Source organism: Squalius cephalus (genome assembly GCF_949319135.1).
Source record: "Squalius cephalus genome assembly, chromosome: 8".
Taxonomy (NCBI): Eukaryota; Metazoa; Chordata; class Actinopteri; order Cypriniformes; family Leuciscidae; genus Squalius; species Squalius cephalus.
The window spans coordinates 10,370,709-10,389,339 of record NC_137129.1 but is presented as its reverse complement, the minus strand read 5'-3'; the positions used below and the strand labels follow the sequence as shown (position 1 = coordinate 10,389,339).

The window sequence follows — 18,631 nt, the reverse complement described above, 5'->3', positions numbered from 1 at the left end:
AGTGGCCGCTCCACAGCTTTGGAACAATCTGCCATCTTACATACATTTATTTTAAATCTTTGCTTAAAACCCACTTATTTACTGTTGCTTATGGTCATAAGTGGACCTAGTGGTATAAAGTGTATTGTTTATTTCTGTGTTTTATGTTTACTCATTAGGATACCTGTTTACACTTTGTACAGCACTTTGGCCAACAGCTGTTGGTTTTAAATGTGCTCTATAAATATGACTGACTGACTCTGTGTGTGTGTGTGTGTGTGTGTGTGTGTGTGTGTGTGTGTGTGTGTGTGTGTGTGTGTGTGTGTGTGTGTTGGGTTTAATCCTGAGGGATAAGCAGGCAGGGCTGAGAGGACCCAACTGTGAAAGATTAGGACTTGGCTTTCCCCGGGATACCACAGCGACACACTGAGGCATTTTTGTGTGTGTGTGTGTGTGTGTGTGTGTGTGTGTGTGTGTGTGTGTGTGTGTGTGTGTGTGTGTGTGTGTGTGTGTGTGTGTGTGTGTGTGTGTGTGTGTGTGTGTGTGTGTGTGTGTGTGTGTGTGTGTGTGTGTGTGTGTGTGTGTACACAAAACACCAGCCATTTGCATCAGTGTCATTAATCCTAACTGGCTCCCTACAGTATCAGACATTCATTATAGAAATGTGTAAGCTGCAGTCAGTTGAGAATATACTACGCCCTCCCTCTCTCTCTCGTACTGTGGCCTTCTTTCTCTTCTGCTCTGCTTTTCTTTGTAATATAGTGGCTGCATGCTTTCGTAGTATGTACTAAACATCCCTATTTAGTACATACTACGAAATCATGCAGCCACAGTCACAGTTGTCCATAGAGGTTGATACCTATAATATTATCTGTCAGTTTGACAGACTGAGTTTTGTTATGTTTTTTCCGTCTGAAACTTTTTTCCAGTCCCTGGGGTTGGTGCTGGACAGAGTTTAAATGATTTGATTTGATATTTAGTTATAATTGTTTTGTTTTTGTACTGTCAATTATTTTCTCATTCAAAGTTTTGAGTTATATGTTTTTCCTTTATTGGATGGGTGAAGTCGAGTGGATAGTGATAGGAGAGGAGAGAGCGAATCAGGATCAGAAATTAACCAAGTTGGGACTAAAGTTGGGCACACTTTTTTCAGACTTAGGTTAAAATTTTATTAATTATAAATGTATATTAATTTATTATTATATTATTTTATATGTATATACTCTGTATAATATTATATAATGATACATACATTTATTTTTAAAAACTATTTATAAAAAATACATAATATTGTTAGATTATTTATGTAAATGTATTTTTAATGAATTCTTTTAAACACCTTTTTGCTTTTTTGCTGTTCATTTAAATAGTCTTACTGTGTGACAAAAACATTTTTAGAATTAGGACTACTCCATGTATTTTCACAATAATATAGGCTAATATGAGATGATAAAAACAACAGTTATAAAAATTTCTGAGATTTCTTTGATTTCTCATATTTTGTTGTGTTTGTTTTGTATTATTTTTGTTTTGTTACAGTTTTTTGAATGAGAAATTATCGACCTGAGGTTGAGCTGAGACTCAAAATCAGGTTGATATTAAGGATACTCACAAGGTTTTAATTGAATATATCTAAATGTTTATTAAAGGGATAGTTCACCCCCCCAAAAAAGAAAATGTTGTCATCATTTACTCACCCTCAAGTTGTTCCAAACCTGTATGAGTTTCTTTTGTTCTGCTGAACACAAATTAGATATTTTGAAGAATGTCGGTAACCTGACCCCATTGACTTCCATAGTTTGGACATAGTCTTAGTACCAGTCATGCTTTGTACTTAGTCATCAGTACATTCTTGGAAGTGTACATTCCACACGTGCCATGGTGGCATTGTCCTTTTACCCGCATGTTCTTTGACCTATGACATGCTAACAACAACCACACAAATGTACTGAGATGTTTAAACAAACAAACAAGTACAATTTAACCATAGGGAACTTTCTTGGTACCTATTGCAGTTATACATGAAAAGAGCCGTCCAGCTCATAGTTCTCTGCTACTTCTTTTCCCCCCAAGGTTTTCATACCTTATTGATTTAATTTTTTATATATGTGGCTGATAAGTACACAATTTCAAATGCAGAAGAGTGTCTTTGGTTGTGCTTTAATGGGAAGCATATATCATATCATATGCTCTTGCAGACAGAGACTAAACCGAGATGTATCGTACATCAAACTGGGAACAATGAATCACTTATTACCATTTTAATCAGTTTTCAAATATAATCTCATCATAAAGATTAGATAAAGATAAAGATTTTAGTTCTCCGCAAGCGTTCAAGGACCTGGCAGAGACCAGTTTAAACCTTTAGAATTGCCTTTAGAGTAAGTTATAATACCATCTGGATAATATTGTCATCTACCATGCATGATTACTTAAATCATTAATTAAAATGATTATGATAATTGGGTTATTAACACGCTTGATTGCCCTTGTCTGATGCAAATTATGGTAAAGGAAGAAGACTTACAAGAGAGGTTGGGGGTGGTGCAAAGAGAGATGAAAAGATATATGTGCCAAAGGGAAGGAATGAGAGTGTAACTGGATGTGGGTGAAAAGCGGAAAAAAGAGGTAGAAAACACTGATTGAGAGAGTGCTGAGAATAAACACCCTGCTCAATGTCAATAGCGTCAATCAATGATGTTCAGCTGTTGTGTAACCTTTCTACACTACTTTGACTTAAGAGCAAACAGAGAGGACATGCTCCTGCTGTTTGTAATCAGCTGAGGGCTGTTGTGTCTGCTTTAAGTGATGGCATGAACTTTGTGAACCTAAACATAAACTTTGAACAAAACTATAATTCTTACTTTGTCCAATTTTAAAACATTGTATGAGGAAATAGAGTTTGACAGGCACACTTCAGTAGGGCTGTACCAGAATATTCGAGTATTCGAATATTCGTTCGGTGGGTTGGTATTCGATTTTCAAATTTGACATTCGAATATTCGTTTTAATTTTTATTTTTTTTTTTCACACCTGGCATCCCCCTAGAAACGGTTCCCATTCGCGCTTGAATGGGGCTGTCATGCGTTTTCTCAGATCGGATAGCTCTCTCTGATTTATCAATATGAACAATGAACACATAAATGTGTTTTTGCAAAACGGATATGAATCCGAACTTCAAATCCCGCGCTATAGGCAGATGTAATGGAGTGCACGTCACCAGCAACAGCTGCATTTTACTGATCGTCAGCTAAAATTTCTAAATCAAAGACCGCAATAAGAGAGCGCGCAACAGCCCTGGTAAGATCATTTCGGTTCTTTACTTTTAATGAAGTTGATTGTGTGTTAAAGCATCTGCGACCCACTTTCACTTTGATTTGCGATAGTTTGCACGTTGGCTTGATGAATAGATGCTGATCTGCGGTGACGCGTGCTGTAAGCGTCGTCATATCTGGCTATAACATGATATAGCCTAAAACGCTCTCACACGGTTATTTTTTTAGCATTTTTGGGCGAAATACAATACTCTTATTTTAGAGCGCAGAACAGCGGAGTTTGTATGGGCAGAAGTGCATGCCTGAGCTTGTAGGCTATAAGCTGTGTTGCTTTGACATTGTGGAAATAGAATAGAAACAATATATTAGCCTACCCTTTACTGTGTCAGTAATTACTGTGCTGCTGATTTCTGATTTGAGAGTTATTTGTTACTCAGAAAAATATTAGGCTGTGTTTTGTATCACTAGTGCAGTGTCCGTTCTCGGAGCCCTGCGCGTGAGGCGCGCGCGCGCGCTTCCCGCTCGCGCTGTTCTGTATTAAAAGTTTATTAATTCTGAACGTGTCACGTCTCGCGTGTCTATATTGCACCAAATGTGACACTGCACTCGTGAAGTCGATTGGATGAACGGTTCAAAATGCAAGATAAATAATCTAAATGCAAACAGACAGACACATAGAGAGTCCTGCCTTTATTAGAGAGAAGAATATGTTCAGCCCCCTCCCTCCGAAGCTTCGAATATTCGATGTTAATTCCTATCGAAGCTTCGAAGCTCAAAAAATGGTATTCGGACCAGCCCTACACTTCAGTGATATAGTGATGGTATCGGATGGTAATACCATGGTAATTTGATATACATCATGGTTCTAAATGATCACCATATTCATTTACCACGTCATTTATCTGGTTCTTCATGCTACATACTTCATAGAATACATTGCCATGTCTAAACAAGCATAGTATTGTGCAACACCATGGTAACAGTGCATCATATAGTATTACCATGGTACTTGCATATACTATGGTACTACCATCTGATACCTGTTACTCCAAGATACATCCAAGAATACTATACTGCTACCATAGTACAATATTAGCGTGGTGTCATCATGTCCAGTAAACCATAGATGCTTTTGTGTCCAAAAAACATGATGCTAGCATTGTACATATCTAAAACATCATAGTAATACTATGGGACATTTAGTTACTTTTGTATAAGTGTTGCATACACACAAAAAAGGAAGCCGCTATACAGACCGGCTTAAAGGGTAGGTTTCCCTCACAGAAGATCCGCCTGCTCTTTTATAGCACTGCGACACTTGTTAAATCATCAGGGCCTTTTTATCATGCAAAACCACCCTCCCACCAGTTCTGGACAACAGACGCAGCTGAATGGGTCCAATCAGTAGAGCTCAGGGAGAAATGTCAAACAAGCCATAACACTGCACAACATCACTGTTTCATCACGTGTATCCCCATACTCTCTGGGGTGGGAGGGAGAAGAAAAAGGGACTGGCTTCCTACTTTGATGGAGAGCTCTTAAAGTTAACATCAAATCCATCCAATTAGAAAGTTTTTATGTATGCATTCATTAATTCATTAGTGCATGTTATTCCAAAGAAAAAAACATTTCTGTTTGTAATCTTGCATCAATATGACTTGCTTCGTCTCTGAAATGTTTTCTTTTGTTTGATGTCACCTAAGAAATTTGGGCTGTTGGTTAATGTAGTCATTTAATACTGAAAGCAAGTCATTTGTCAATTCAAATCTATCTCCATAATGCCATATAAACACCCACTTTTCACAATTCAGTCAATGTGTGATAGATAAAATAGTCCCTGCTTACTCTTTTTTTCTCTTTGAATATCCTTTTTTAGAAAAATGACTCATTACAGAAGTAAAATGGGTTACGAATGCTATTCCATTTAAACTGTAAGACGTTTATATCACGTTTTCACAGTATAGCCTAGTAGATGAGCTTCCAGTCTAATTTGTGATTGTGAGTTGCATGGTGGTGAATGTGTTGCTGGTTTCAAATAGGCCCTGAGTGCAGTGCCGGTTCATTATGATGCTCACACTATGTGTTCCATCCTGCCCTACAAGTGGTCCACTTACATACTCCAAACACACACACTATGAGTGCTATCCATAAGATACTGATGCATACTCGCATGTATTGGGATATTTTTAAAAGCTGTTGAATGCACTGAACTAGCTTTTTACATTAAAGTGTCTTGACAGAGTTTAAATAGGCCTGTCTTAAAACAGAAATAACCTTAATAATGCCTTGGTTATTTTTCAGGTTCTTCCTGCTGTCCTGGAGACTCGCTCTCAGAGGGAAATGATTCCACATGAATTGCATGGACCGCTCTCCCACAGCAGGTGTGACTTCCATTGCTTAAGACTGAAATCTGTGTCCATCCAACCTTAGGCACAGGACATTTCCCCTCTCACCACCACTCTCCTCTCTACCCCATCCCCATCCTCGCTTCGAGCCAATCAGTGAGAGGGCACACTCTGTTAGCAAGACAAGCTGAGACCAAGAGGGAGTGGAAAAGAGCCAGAAAAGACAGGGGGAAGTGTGGTACAAGATTCTCAGACACCATGAAGTCAAACCAGGAGCGGAGCAATGAATGCCTGCCTCCAAAGAAGCGTGAAATCCCAGCAAGCACTCTGCCCTCAGAGGTTAGGCCTATGGTGATGGCTCCTGCAAGTGATAGCCAGCGTGGGGGGAACCTGGCCTGGCTTGCCAGTCTGGCAAGCGGACATGACAGAGGGCGGCAGCACATCAGCACCTCCGCAGAACCTGAGGGGCCTCAATACAAACCATTGTCAGCCATGGCTGAAAGCGTTCCTTCCTCATCCACGCACTCAACCAGAGCTCTACCTACAGTGACCACAATACCTGGAGTGTACACGTCACCCCTCTCTCAGCCTACTGGCACCATCCAGTACACACCCCTGCCTCATAATCTACATTTCATCAGCTCTCCATATACTGCACCATATGCTGGCTACATCTCTCCACTAGTTCCCCATTCGGCTGCCACCACTACCACACAACGTGAGGTTTATGCCAGCACCTCCATTTCTCCAGCATCCAAAATTGACCATCACCATAATTTGGGCCGTTCAAGCCTGGTCACAACTGACAACACCTCTTCAGCCCACTCCACCCAATACGTCCACATTGCTGGTTCTCCTCTAAGCGTTTCCCCTCGGACTGCTCCATCACCCCATGCTCACTTGCCTCTACACTTACACCCTCACCACACGCTCCCCCTCAGTGGCCCCTCGCAGGTCTTAGTTCAGTACACAGATGGACTTTTACCCAAGAGAGAGGAGACAAGGTCCAGGGTGGTGCTGAACGGAGAGCTGGAAAAGGACAGACGCTTTGGTCCCTCTCCCGAGTCCAGTGCAGGGAAGCAGGGCAGCACTGCCAAAGGGGGTTCCTCCTCCCATCAGCACCACATTCACCAGCAGCAGAGCCCACGTCACTATGAGGCTCGGCATGTGGTGCTACCTGCTGAATATGCGCAGGACAGTACAGCCATGCGGACCTCATTGGTGCTGGTTCCAAACAGTCATAGCTCCAGTGTTGCTGATCACGGAGGTTCACTGGACAAGCTGCCTCCCCCAACATCCCACACTGAAAAAGGAGGGATTTGTGCAGGAAAACCTATGTCCCGCAGTTCTTCCTCCTCTGCCTCCCTTCCATTTCCTCCTCCCCCTCCACCTGTGGACAATCTGAAGGGAGCAGTTACCACACTGTCTCCCCATGCAGTTATCCAGACCACGCATAACACCACAGAGTCACTGTCCCTGGGCCTCCCCTCCACCAATTTCTACTCCACCCAGCAGCCCATCATTGGTTACATTGCCGGCACAGGGCACCAACAACCTCTCAGCTACCACACCAGCCTACCCCAGCACCTGGTTATCCCTGGAACTCAGCCGGTCATCATCCCAGTAAGTGGAACCGATACTGCTACATCGACCACAACGCACTTGTCTGCGGCACTGCCCCATGCTTTCGTCACCTCAACGGCCCCCAAAGTGGAGAATTTTGAACCTCCGGCCCTATATTCCCACCCTGCCCCAGCTGTGGTTCAAGCCCAGCTGCACCTGCCTGTGGTTCCAGCCCCTGCCAGCCTGCTGACGACTCCACCACCACCCTCAGCCCCTTCCCTGCCCCCTTACTTCACAAAGGGCTCCATCATCCAGTTGGCAGATGGGGAACTAAAGCGGGTGGAGGACCTGAAGACGGAGGATTTCATTCAGAGTGCTGAGATCAGCAATGAGCTGAAGATTGACTCCAGCACTGTAGAGCGTATCGACAGCAGTCATACACCTAACTTCGCTATTATACAGTTTGCTGTAGGAGAACATCGCTCACAGGTGGGGTAGTACATTTTTGCTTTACAGTTGCTAGAAATGTTTGATGACAAACCTGAGCATCTATTTCCCATATATACAAGGATAAGGGTGGGCGATATACTGTATCAGTAGAAATAACAGTAGAAATTTGTCAAATTATATACATTTTTATACGATCATTGTACAGAACCGCCAGGCACATGGTAGTAAAAGAATTTATTAGAAAAAATAATGTAATGAAATTGACTATTGGCTAAGCCCCTATGTAATTATATTGTAATCAAAATAAATGTTTTCTAGAATATATATTTTTGCTTATGTTGCCCACCCCTGTGAACAGATAGCACAGGTTGTTTTGTGCTAAATTACTATTGCAATGATTTTTCAAATGCTCATAAGTATGTTTATACTGTATATTTTTATGGAATGTTTATTATTAGGTATATAAAGCGCACTTTTTTATGTTATCATTCACATTAGAATCACAGTCATTTGAATCCTGCCGTCTTAAGAGGGGGAATTTCAGTGGAAATATATGCCAATATATTTTGCCCCTTAAAGAGATTTTTATAATATGCAGATGGTGTCCAAAGATGGCTAATTTAATTTCGTATTTAACAGTGCTCACTGGGAAAAACAATCTTTACGCCTTTTACAAATGCCCAGGGATCTTCTTTACTTTATTACATCTTTCATGTATTTTTATCATCTGTTTGAATAACCATATGATAGTCATTAAGTTTATTTTTTTATATGCTTTGAGTGTGTGAATGTCCTCCTATATGAACTCCACCTGCACTCAATCAGTGTAACTAGATGTGGGGTAAATTGGCAGCTGAAATCATCTCCCTGTTCCATAATCCCTCCCCTGGCTGTCCCCATGGCATCTTTGTTTAGTTTGTGTGGGATTCACTGACAGAATTGAGTCATTCCTTATTTCTGCTTCCTTCTGTTGTGCTGTGAGTAGGCTGTATGAAAAATCTGCTTCGTTTGTCTGGGAGTTGAGATGGGGCCACCCACTCAAAAGCAGTTCTAAAGTCTGTCAGTTTGAGAGGCTCTGATTAACAGATGCTATTTAGCAAAGGCATTCATTCATATCATCAGGCATTTGTGCATGACTTCTACTGTGTGAATTCCATTTCCTCTTTTTTGCCTCCCTTTTTTTTCTTGCAGGTCAGCGTGGAGGTTCTAGTAGAGTATCCTTTCTTTGTGTTCGGCCAGGGCTGGTCATCCTGTTGTCCAGAACGGACTAGCCAGCTGCTCGAGTTGCCATGCACCAAGCTTTCAGTGGGTGACGTCTGCATCTCCCTCACCCTGAAAAACCTGAGGAACGGCTCCATTAAGAAGAGCCAGGGGCAAGTCTTGGATGCGCCTACCCTTGGTCCACCCCTTAAACCACCCAAAGCACTCTCAAGCGGCACACGTGGAGGTGTTCGGCACTCAGAACAGGAAAATGGACTTGGGCAATGTGTAGATCAGGGAGGTGGAGGCGGTCAAGGCAATAGAGAGAATGGAGAACTGAGGTTTAGCGAAAGAGACATCTGCAAAGCACCACCGCTCACTGAATCAGAGTCCGGTGGTAAACCCACAGGCCGTAAAAGGAGGTGGTCAGCCCCTGAGGGCTGCAAAGTAGAAAATCCTGAAGGAGAGCCCCCTTTAACGTTCCCCAAGCCTTCCTTCATCCCTCAAGAGGTTAAAATCAGTATCGAAGGCAGATCAAATATTGGCAAGTGAACACATATTGGACTGTCAGATTTTAAAAGCAAAATTTGCCCTCAGAATGTTTTTTTTTTTTTAGTTCTGATTTGATTTTCTATCCAGATTACTATACTTAAAGGCTAAATTGACTGAGTGTGTACATGATCACTTCTAACATTGTAATAGATGTATTCAATATTACAAAACAATTGGTGCAATTCATTTGATTGGTCAAATTCAGGGCAGATGTAGTACAAGGTGAGAAGGTAATGAGACAACTGAGCACTGCATGATATCCTGAAGGCTTCAGTATATACAATCAGTCACAGCTAACAAGGCTAAGTCTCTCCAGTCTCTCACCTATGATGTCCTAAGACAAACTTGGTTCAACTACACCTAGTGGCAATTTAAACATTCACCTGCTGAGTGAACCTGAAAATGTTAGTAAGGGAAGATGAACAACTGGTGTGAACACAAATTGCTAATGGTGGCAGAACGGAAATCACTCCTCCACTGGTTGCAGGAGTTTACATGATGTCAGCCATCTTGTTTAACTGTGACTAAAAGAGACTATCCAAATCAATCCTAACAATATAGAGCAGCATCATCAGCGCAGTTAGACTAGCATAGATTATATTAACATTTATTGAAATGCAAGAAGAGGTTTCCAAATACTATGGTACCGGCCAAGAGAGATGATGTCATTGAGCGGGGACAGTTGCCCCATTGAAAGACGAAACTATAATTTTAAACAGGGAAGATGGACGAGTCTATTTTTATATATCCAACTGTCTAACCTTTTATTTAACTATTTTTGTAGTTTTGCATGTTTTAATTTTCTGTCTCACTTTTCAAACCCTCCCATCATACCTTGATGGGTAGATTTTTCTTGTTTTTTTTTTGTTTTGTTTTTTGTGATGAATGTGTAAACCTTGCAATCAGGGGTAATTTTTTTACGTAGACACAGGATGGGTTCTTTCTTGATGCATACAAACACAGTGGTGAGTAGTCCCTTGTTTTTAGTGCAGTCTCACCTGTTTTTTGTTCAAACAAAAGAAAGTAGATCATTTCGAAAGAAAGAGAGCGAAAGTTGTCTGAGGAGGATGAGATGAGTGTTGTCCTGAAGCACTTAGTTAACACCTGTCATGCTCACTAGCTGATAGTCAACTGAGTCAAATGATGATGATTATTATATTAATTATTACTATTATTATTATTACTGCTACTACTATTTTCTTTTGATCTTTTAACATGAACACCGTACTGTATGCCGTATCATGAATTTGATGTTGTGTGGCACTCTGTGGGAAGGTGATTTGCTCACAAGGGTCGCCGTGAAAGGATGAATGTAACTGTTGATGAAAGAGCATACAGTGAGATTTTGTCCCCTAGAGGACTGCTTTAAAGGAAGCACTTTTTTCATTGCGTCTGATTGGCTTAGCCATCTGAAGCAAGCTGACGGCTTGAGTAAAGACGGGCACAAGAGGCCGTGGCCCTTTAAACAACTGCCATTTAAGTCATTTAAAGCAAAAAGAGTCATATGAAAGTGTGAATGCAGATGGAAATAAATACAGAGACTGTTTATATATTTACAAGAGATATGAGAGTTGACGTGAAAGTGAGAAACTCTGGCTACAGAAATCTTTGGAGGATCGAAGGGTGTCATATACCTGTTTGTTAGCAATGTATGTGGTCGTGCACGCATGCGAGTTTGTGTGCAGCTGCACACGGGCTTATACACATGTACACGGTTACGGTAATTTTCAATCATGTTGAAATATGTCATGTATTTTTTTGTACATTAACATGTATAGAGCTGCAAATGCTATATCTATCTTACTGTATGAGAGCGTAAGACTACATGAGCACGTTTTTAGTCCCGTCCCCCAAGACTCATCGAACGTATGTGAAAACAGTCATGTAGTAATTTTAGTGATCTGTAGAATATTTGTGTGAGTGTGCGTGTGTGTGCCTGTGTGTGTGTGTGTGTGTGTGTGTGTGTGTGTGTACATACCACACATATTATAAATAGATATTTAAGTTCTACTTAAAAGAATATTGCAATTTGCACATCTGGAGAGATAGTAACATGATTTATTTTTGTTTTCTGCCAGCACAGGACAGGGCCGAAAACCCAATTTTTACTAAAATGTAGCAGTTTCTTGACATGTTTGCTTGGTTTGCAGGTCTGTTTGGTTCATTTTCATTAGGAAAACAAGGAAGCCCCTTTTAAGGGGGGTTTGAATTACACACAAACACATGAAAGCAGGATTGTGCACGGTGCTTTGTCAAGGCGTTCGCTCCGTAGGGGTGGATGATGTCATAGCTTGTAGCCTGCAAACCTCGTCATTCGAGCGGCCAGACTCAAGTTAGCTTGGGTTGGTGAAGATCTGGCAGGAAGAAGGGTTGTAGGAGAAAATAAAAGATGCATTGATGGACGGATGGATTTAATGAATGGTGGAGGGTGGGTGAGTGCACCCCATATACAATTTGAAAATGCTTTATTTTTTTATAATAAAACAGGGTTTCTCAGATCAACACCACAATCGTGCATTTTTTCTTTTTTCCATTTGACATGGCGTCTCTGTCCCCTTGTAATGTGCGTGTTTTAGTTTTACTTAGATTGTATGTGTGGATGTATCTGCTTCAACCAATCAAACTTGATATTTTCATTGTGTTTATTTTGGGCCAAAAGCTAGAAATAAGATGTGATATTGTTTGTCCATTGAACCACCCCAAGAACATGACTGTCAATGGCGAATCGGTCTTGCATTTGTTTGGGTTTTCTTATCTTTCACTGTTGTCCTTCTCTTCATGTAATGATCAGTGTTTCGATGTTGCTCACTGCTTCGATCATTTTACAGTCTGCCTCCTTCTGGTTGCACAGTGCGGTTCCACGTACACGAGAAGCATTCCGAACAAAAGCACGTAGCAATAACCCCTAGTCTCTAGTGCTGAACCAAAAAAAACAGAGAACCGGACATCAATGCCAGATCTTCTGTTCGACCTCAGCAATCTGTCTTTTATCCTCTTTAGGTTTATTTGCGGTTTGCACAGCCAGCCCTCAGTAACTTCAGGGAGAAATGTAAATTAATATGCAGTGACAGAGTCTGTCCCCTCCTAGCCGTCTTAACCCGTAATCGATAGTGACCTCCAGATGCTCTTCAGGTGCCCATACAGAACCAGTACGCCTCTCTCAGAGTATGTTTACCCAACCGCAACCGTTAGCTACCTTCTGTTGCCTGGCATGTACGTGCAACCTCTTTCTCACCCGGCACACTCGCTATAGTTGAAGAACGTTCTTTTCTTTTCTCTTCTCTTCTCTTCTCTTCTCTTCTCTTCTCTTCTTTTTAATCTGTCTCTCTCTCATTCATAGCCATAGAACCTTGACAGTATTTGTGATGGAGTTTCATATTGCCTAGCCTGTCGAAATTTCTTTTTTTGGGGGGGGTCAATTATGACTGTAATTTACTTGTAATGTAACTCACCTACGATACCTATTGAATTCAATGTGAATTGACATTTCAACCCATTTTGCTTCCATAATGTGATGTATTCCAGAGTTAAATAATAAATCAAGAAAAGTTGGCTTTTCATACCAGAATGCAGTCAGAGTTTGCTAAAATAATACCTAAATAGCTAATTGGTTAAGTGATATTAAGTGGTAATTCTTTGAAGTACCATGCACAGATGAATTGCTCACAATGAGACCTGGAATGAGCATTGAGGAAGTAAATAGGTTCGTAAAAATGATTCATGTTGACTTTTAAGTATCAGTTGTTATCGACCAGGAGACAAGCAAGTGTTCCAAGTATGTTATTTGTTTGCATTTGGACTTCTAACTTAAAGACTTTTCGACATTAATTTGAACATCCATGTTGTTTGTTTATCTGATATTGAGGAGTAAGTCCAACTGCAAATGAATTAAATATGCTTGACGTGCGATGTCCTGAATGAATGAAACATCACAGATGTTCTGTGCCATCACATTTAATGGTCATCACAAACAAAGAGAATAAAAGATGCACATGGTACAGCTGGTGGTTTATTGTGCTGATAATGATAGTCTCTTATGACCTCCAGTGCTGAGAGACAAGAGAAATAAGAGAACATTAAAAGTGGTGGCTGCTGTTTTGACACCTATTTTTTTAGCACCAATGTCACATGAAACTCAAACCCCACTGGTGATGTTCTAAACTCTTCTTCTGTTTAAGCTTGACATGTTTCACGCGTAACAGTTTGTGCCATCTGCATGTAGCACTGTTTCTGTGGTTTCCATTCATACTCCAGTAGCACTTTATTTAACAGTCCTGTTACGCATGTACATACTGTGTACTTATTATAGCAATTACAGTAACTGGGTTATAACTCTGAACCTACCCCTAAACCTAACGTTAAACCATGTAGTTACTTTATATTACCAGTACTTTTTTGGGTAAGTACACTGTAAGTACACGTACTGTAAAATAAAGTGTAACCCATACACCTTCTCCCACAAATTGTATTCTTTGTAGCCTGTGGGTTTTATTATTTTATTTTGCTATTTGTGCGTAAATATGGCAAATATTGTGTTTCACTTTGTTGAAATGTTGCACATTTCATTTACTTTGGCAGAGGGGTGAGTTTGCTGTGTCTGACATTATGACAACATCATTTGCTTTTCTGATAAAGGTCAAAATCTTTCCTTGGGCTTACTCAGGGATGGGAAAGAGGTGTGAATGTGTGTGTGTCGAGGAGGTTGTGTGACCTTTGAAAGGTTTTTGTACATGTAAAGATACACATATGTGTATATATATATATATATATATGTATATATATATATATATATTCATATATATTCTTGTGTGTGTTAAACTGCTGTAACCAGAATAAGTCATTTCATTGGCCCTGTGCTTTGGTTTCCCACAATGTCTCTACACCATATGAGGCCTTCCTAAAACACTCTGTCCGTCTCCGTGAAAGCGTCTGTATCAGTCTGTTTGTCCGCATCACAAGCTATCTGTCCGTCTGCCTGTTGTCCTTCTGACGTCACAAGCCCAGATCCTCACACATGCAAGATACTGAAAAAAAAAAAGACTGAGAAATGATTCATCGACCTCATCAAAGTGGGGACCACTTTTATAGAAACAAACGAAAACAAAATGCACATTTTTGTCATTTATAGAATAGATAGACTTGATAATACTGTTTCAGCACTTTCTAATCCTGAGGAAGATAGGGTGAGACTATGGTGTCATCGCAGTTTCTCCCCTCCAATACGAATTCCCTCCGTCTCGGCCCGTTCCTGGGTCCAACGGGTTGAGACGACGAGGACAGAGAGTTGAAATAACATTTGAATGGTCCTCTACGAACCTGAGATGACTTTACTTTTTGTTGTACTGATGTGTGCTCGAACACCATCGTTCTGTTTTGTTTTATTTTTATGTTGGTTCTATATTTGACCTTGCTTCATGTACTTTGGACTTTGTACTTTTGCTTCGGTCTCCTCTGTAGCACTCTTTTATCATGGTAGGAGCCAAGAGAAAGTGTTTTAATGAATGTTTTTAAGAGCGACTCTGTGACGGCTCTCTCTCTCTCTCTCTCTCTCTCTCTCTCTCTCTCTCTCTCTCTCTCTCTCTCTCTCTCTCTCTCTCTCTCTCTCTCTCTCTCATAAGAGGAGCACCGCTGACTTTTCCTTGTTTTTACTTTCATTACTCTGGCACAAATGACAAAAAAAGATGAATGTTGGATTGCGAGTTTCAGCAGTTTGAAAAATAAATCAAAAGTTTTTCTTTTATTGTGGCTCTCATTGAAAAACAACTTTATTTTGAGTTTGCTTTTCTTTGAAATTCGTTGTAAAATCAGTCAGGATTTCTCTGTTCAACTTGACTGTTGTTTGACATCTTGTCAATTGTCCAAACAGCTGGATTAATAACCTCAGGCTGAGAATCTTCTACAAGCCCACGTTATGGTTTTGTTTCACCCTGATGTATGGGCTGCTTGATATGGGTATTGTAACTAGTCTTATTGTTAATGCTATAATTGATATATGATCATTCAGCTATATCAGTGCTAAAGCAGTGCACACTCCTTAAAAAAGGAGGAATGCCCGGCCCTCGTCTCTCACGTCGTTTTGGTGAGCCGGTAAACTGACAAACGCTTCCTCAGAGAGAGGTACATCCTGTGTTCTGTTACCCTCATCTGGCCAGGCCTGACCAGAGCGCAGGAATGAGACTCATGTTGAATCTTCAGGAGTATTTGTCACTGTTGGGTTGAACTGGACACTCAACCATGGTTAACCACTGAGAATAAACGCCAGGGACGTTTTGACCATCACAGGCCGGAACCGACTCGTGTACAGATGCTGTTTTCACATACACAACGTCACCTTCACGCATAGCAATCAACAGCCTCGTAACGTGTATTTATCCTTCAGAATTTGTACAACTATACATATCTTCAAGAAAAAAGGTCATTTTGTAATTCTGGATTTCTTGCCAATGAATGCTTAATAAGATGTCTCTGTAAAATTGTACTCTGTAAAATCTTTTTAGGCCTAATTTGAACATGTCAGTCATTTCCAAGTATGTTTTGTGTAGATTCTGAATGAATGCTGAAGGTAGTTTCTCACGAATAATCGCCCCATGATTTGAAAGCTGAGGCCTGATCAATTATTAGCAGGAGGTGAAATAACACTATGTACACCTTGTCAGGTGAACAGAGTTCGGTTATCATTAAATGTGCACGCATGTCCAGCCACCTCTAATTTTTTTCCCCTCTGTTTTCGCTTTTTGAGATTGAAATGTTAAGATGTGTTTCGTGAAACAGGAAGCCATTGGTCATTCCTCAGGAAGGAGTGGGTTCAGATATAGCAGTAATACCCCATGTTTGCTGGACTAAAGGTGTTGCGGGTCGTGTCATAAAGAGATTTGAAGTCTTCCATTGGAGGGGAAATGGAAGCTTTTTCTAGTTTCTTTTTTCACTTGCCATTGGGCAGAATGATCCACGATCATAAAACCTCCGGATTGGACCTCTGCCTACTGTTCAAAAAACATTGACTTAGTGGAGGTACAGTAGGTTGCCATATTGTCAGTGTTGTTGTTTTCTCCATAGTTTCAATGCTGTGGATTTACTGGACCTATAGTATGTTAGACACCATGCAGAAATGTTGAGCGAGACTGTTAAAGTTGAAAAATTGAATGTCACATCCAATCCTGAGGTTCTATTTTCTTGGAATTGTATTTGAGGATTCTGGCCAGTAGCAAGCGATGGCTGTTGGGACAGGAAGTTGTGTTTTGCACCTTACTTATAAAGGAAAATATATGTAAAAAAAAAAAAAAGATATATATATATATCTATATATAAAGCCCTAGGTAGGAAATAATTGTGAAAGGCAATTTGTTTTTGCTCTTTTGGTTCATTTTATTTCCATATGCGTGCATACTCTGTAAGTTGTGTAAAATATTGTACTTGCACTAGCTTTTTTAAGAAAGAAAACTAATATAAAAAAAAAATTGAATTGAAATTCTATTTTCTAATTGTGGTGTGTCTATTTGTAGGATACACTCACGTTGTTTCTTGGATTTTTTTGGTCCCTTTCTTTGATGGTGCTTGCCGGTTTTCTAGTTAGAACTTATTTCATTATTCTGAACAACAAAACAATATTTGATTCAGGTTGTGAACAAATTTGTTTAAAAAAAAAAATTGTCTGTATACCAGTACAAGTTTATTGTTGCAGTATACACGTACTAATAAAAATTACAGTGCCAATTGCAAACTGCACCCTTTTTGGAGTTTGTGATTTGTGAGAACGGGGTTTTAAAGGTGCTTTTGTCAAATAGAGTGGGCTTATTTTGCCGACAGACATGAACACACACTCTCAAACAAATGCAGGTATTCCACAGGCTTCTTTGACTCCAGCGCACCTAGTCAATGGAGTGTGGGTGTTGGCGGAGGTGGCGGCCACGAGTATTCGCTGGATCATTCATTTGAAAAAGTCTAGATGGAAGACATTGAGATCTTATCAGACACGACAAACCCACACTTGACTGTGTGGGAAACCGCAATGGCTAGCACAATGAGCTCAAACTGATTCAGCTCTGTCTGCTTGTCTGTCTTTGTGTTAGCATGTAGTTTCAACCACAGTAGGCTACAGTAGTCTGAAAAGAAGGTAAGTTGATTTATAAAAGTCTGAATATAGGCTACACGTTTAATGAAAAAAAACATGAAATGTCATCTGTGTGATGAAGACTCCCCCAGGTACAAAACCCTGTAAGGAATGTTTATCAAAAATCATTTCACGTCTTTTTGGAATGCTCGATTCTGATTGGTCGATCACTGAAATCAGCGGTCAGATATTTCAATGGCAAAGATGAATATCAACAGAAACCAGTGTCGTGAGAAATCGGGTCTGTAGCTGGGCTCACGCCATGTCGTAATTACCGTAATTTCGAGATGACAACACACGTTCTTTTCTGAGCTCTGGCTGGGAATTATGCTTTTCTATAGCAACACCATCAACTCCTAAATGAATCTTCAGCGGTCAGGTACAAGTAGGAGCTCTCAAAAAATTCCCAGCTTACAAGTTGTAATACGAGCTCTACTAGGATGTGAACGCTAACATTGAAATCTCATAATTATTGTTAATTGTTATTAATTATTGAATACACCTTTCGAGCCAATGGGATTTGCTTGGGGTCCTAATAGAGTGCCACAGTCGGGTTCCGGAAGTAGGCTCCAAATCACATTCATTTTCTCCATAGGGGATTTTTAACAATTTATTAATCATTTAAGACAGCTATTGTGAGCCTCAAAGTTGTTAATCGATGATATATGCTTTTGCTGAAGCCATTAGTCTGCTTTATTTCAACTTATTTTTTAAATAATCGTGTTCATCAGTGGAATTACCCATGATTCTTCTGAGAAATCTACACCAATCACTCCCATGAAGCACTGCAAATGATGTAATGGTCAAGTTGTGTCCCAAATGACACTGTACACTGTGCACTTATACTATTCAGTGTAATATATGAATTTTGTATGGTTATTTTGTCATTCAACATCTGGGTCTAATAGCACCTCCCCCTCCACTACGTAATCAAAGCTACATGAAGTGTCCGACATTCCACAATTCGGTTAATTAAGTGCATCATCCGGGTATTTAAAGTGTACTTTTTCTATTTGGAATTTTCAGTGTGAACACGCTACTTACACTATTTATATAAAACGTCATAGAATAGTGCATAAGAAAAAGATTTGCGTGCAGAATTCACATATTTTGCAATAAACTTAAATTATGTTGTTTCTACACAATGAGCATCTTTA

General features: G+C 40.2%; 1 protein-coding gene across 3 annotated transcripts in view; it reads left to right on the top strand.

Annotated features, from left to right (window-relative positions):
* Positions 1 to 11,862, top strand: part of atxn1a (ataxin 1a) — a 103,329-nt gene extending 91,467 nt beyond the window's left edge. For all 3 annotated transcript variants that reach the window (XM_079878320.1, XM_079878321.1, XM_079878322.1), the window contains 2 exons: positions 5,556 to 7,651; positions 8,804 to 11,862. In XM_079878320.1, the coding sequence (XP_079734446.1) occupies positions 5,858 to 7,651; positions 8,804 to 9,364 (2,355 nt within the window). In that variant the 5' untranslated portion in view covers positions 5,556 to 5,857 and the 3' untranslated portion in view covers positions 9,365 to 11,862. The remainder of the gene's footprint in view (positions 1 to 5,555; positions 7,652 to 8,803) is intronic.
* The last annotated feature ends 6,769 nt before the right edge of the window (positions 11,863 to 18,631 follow it).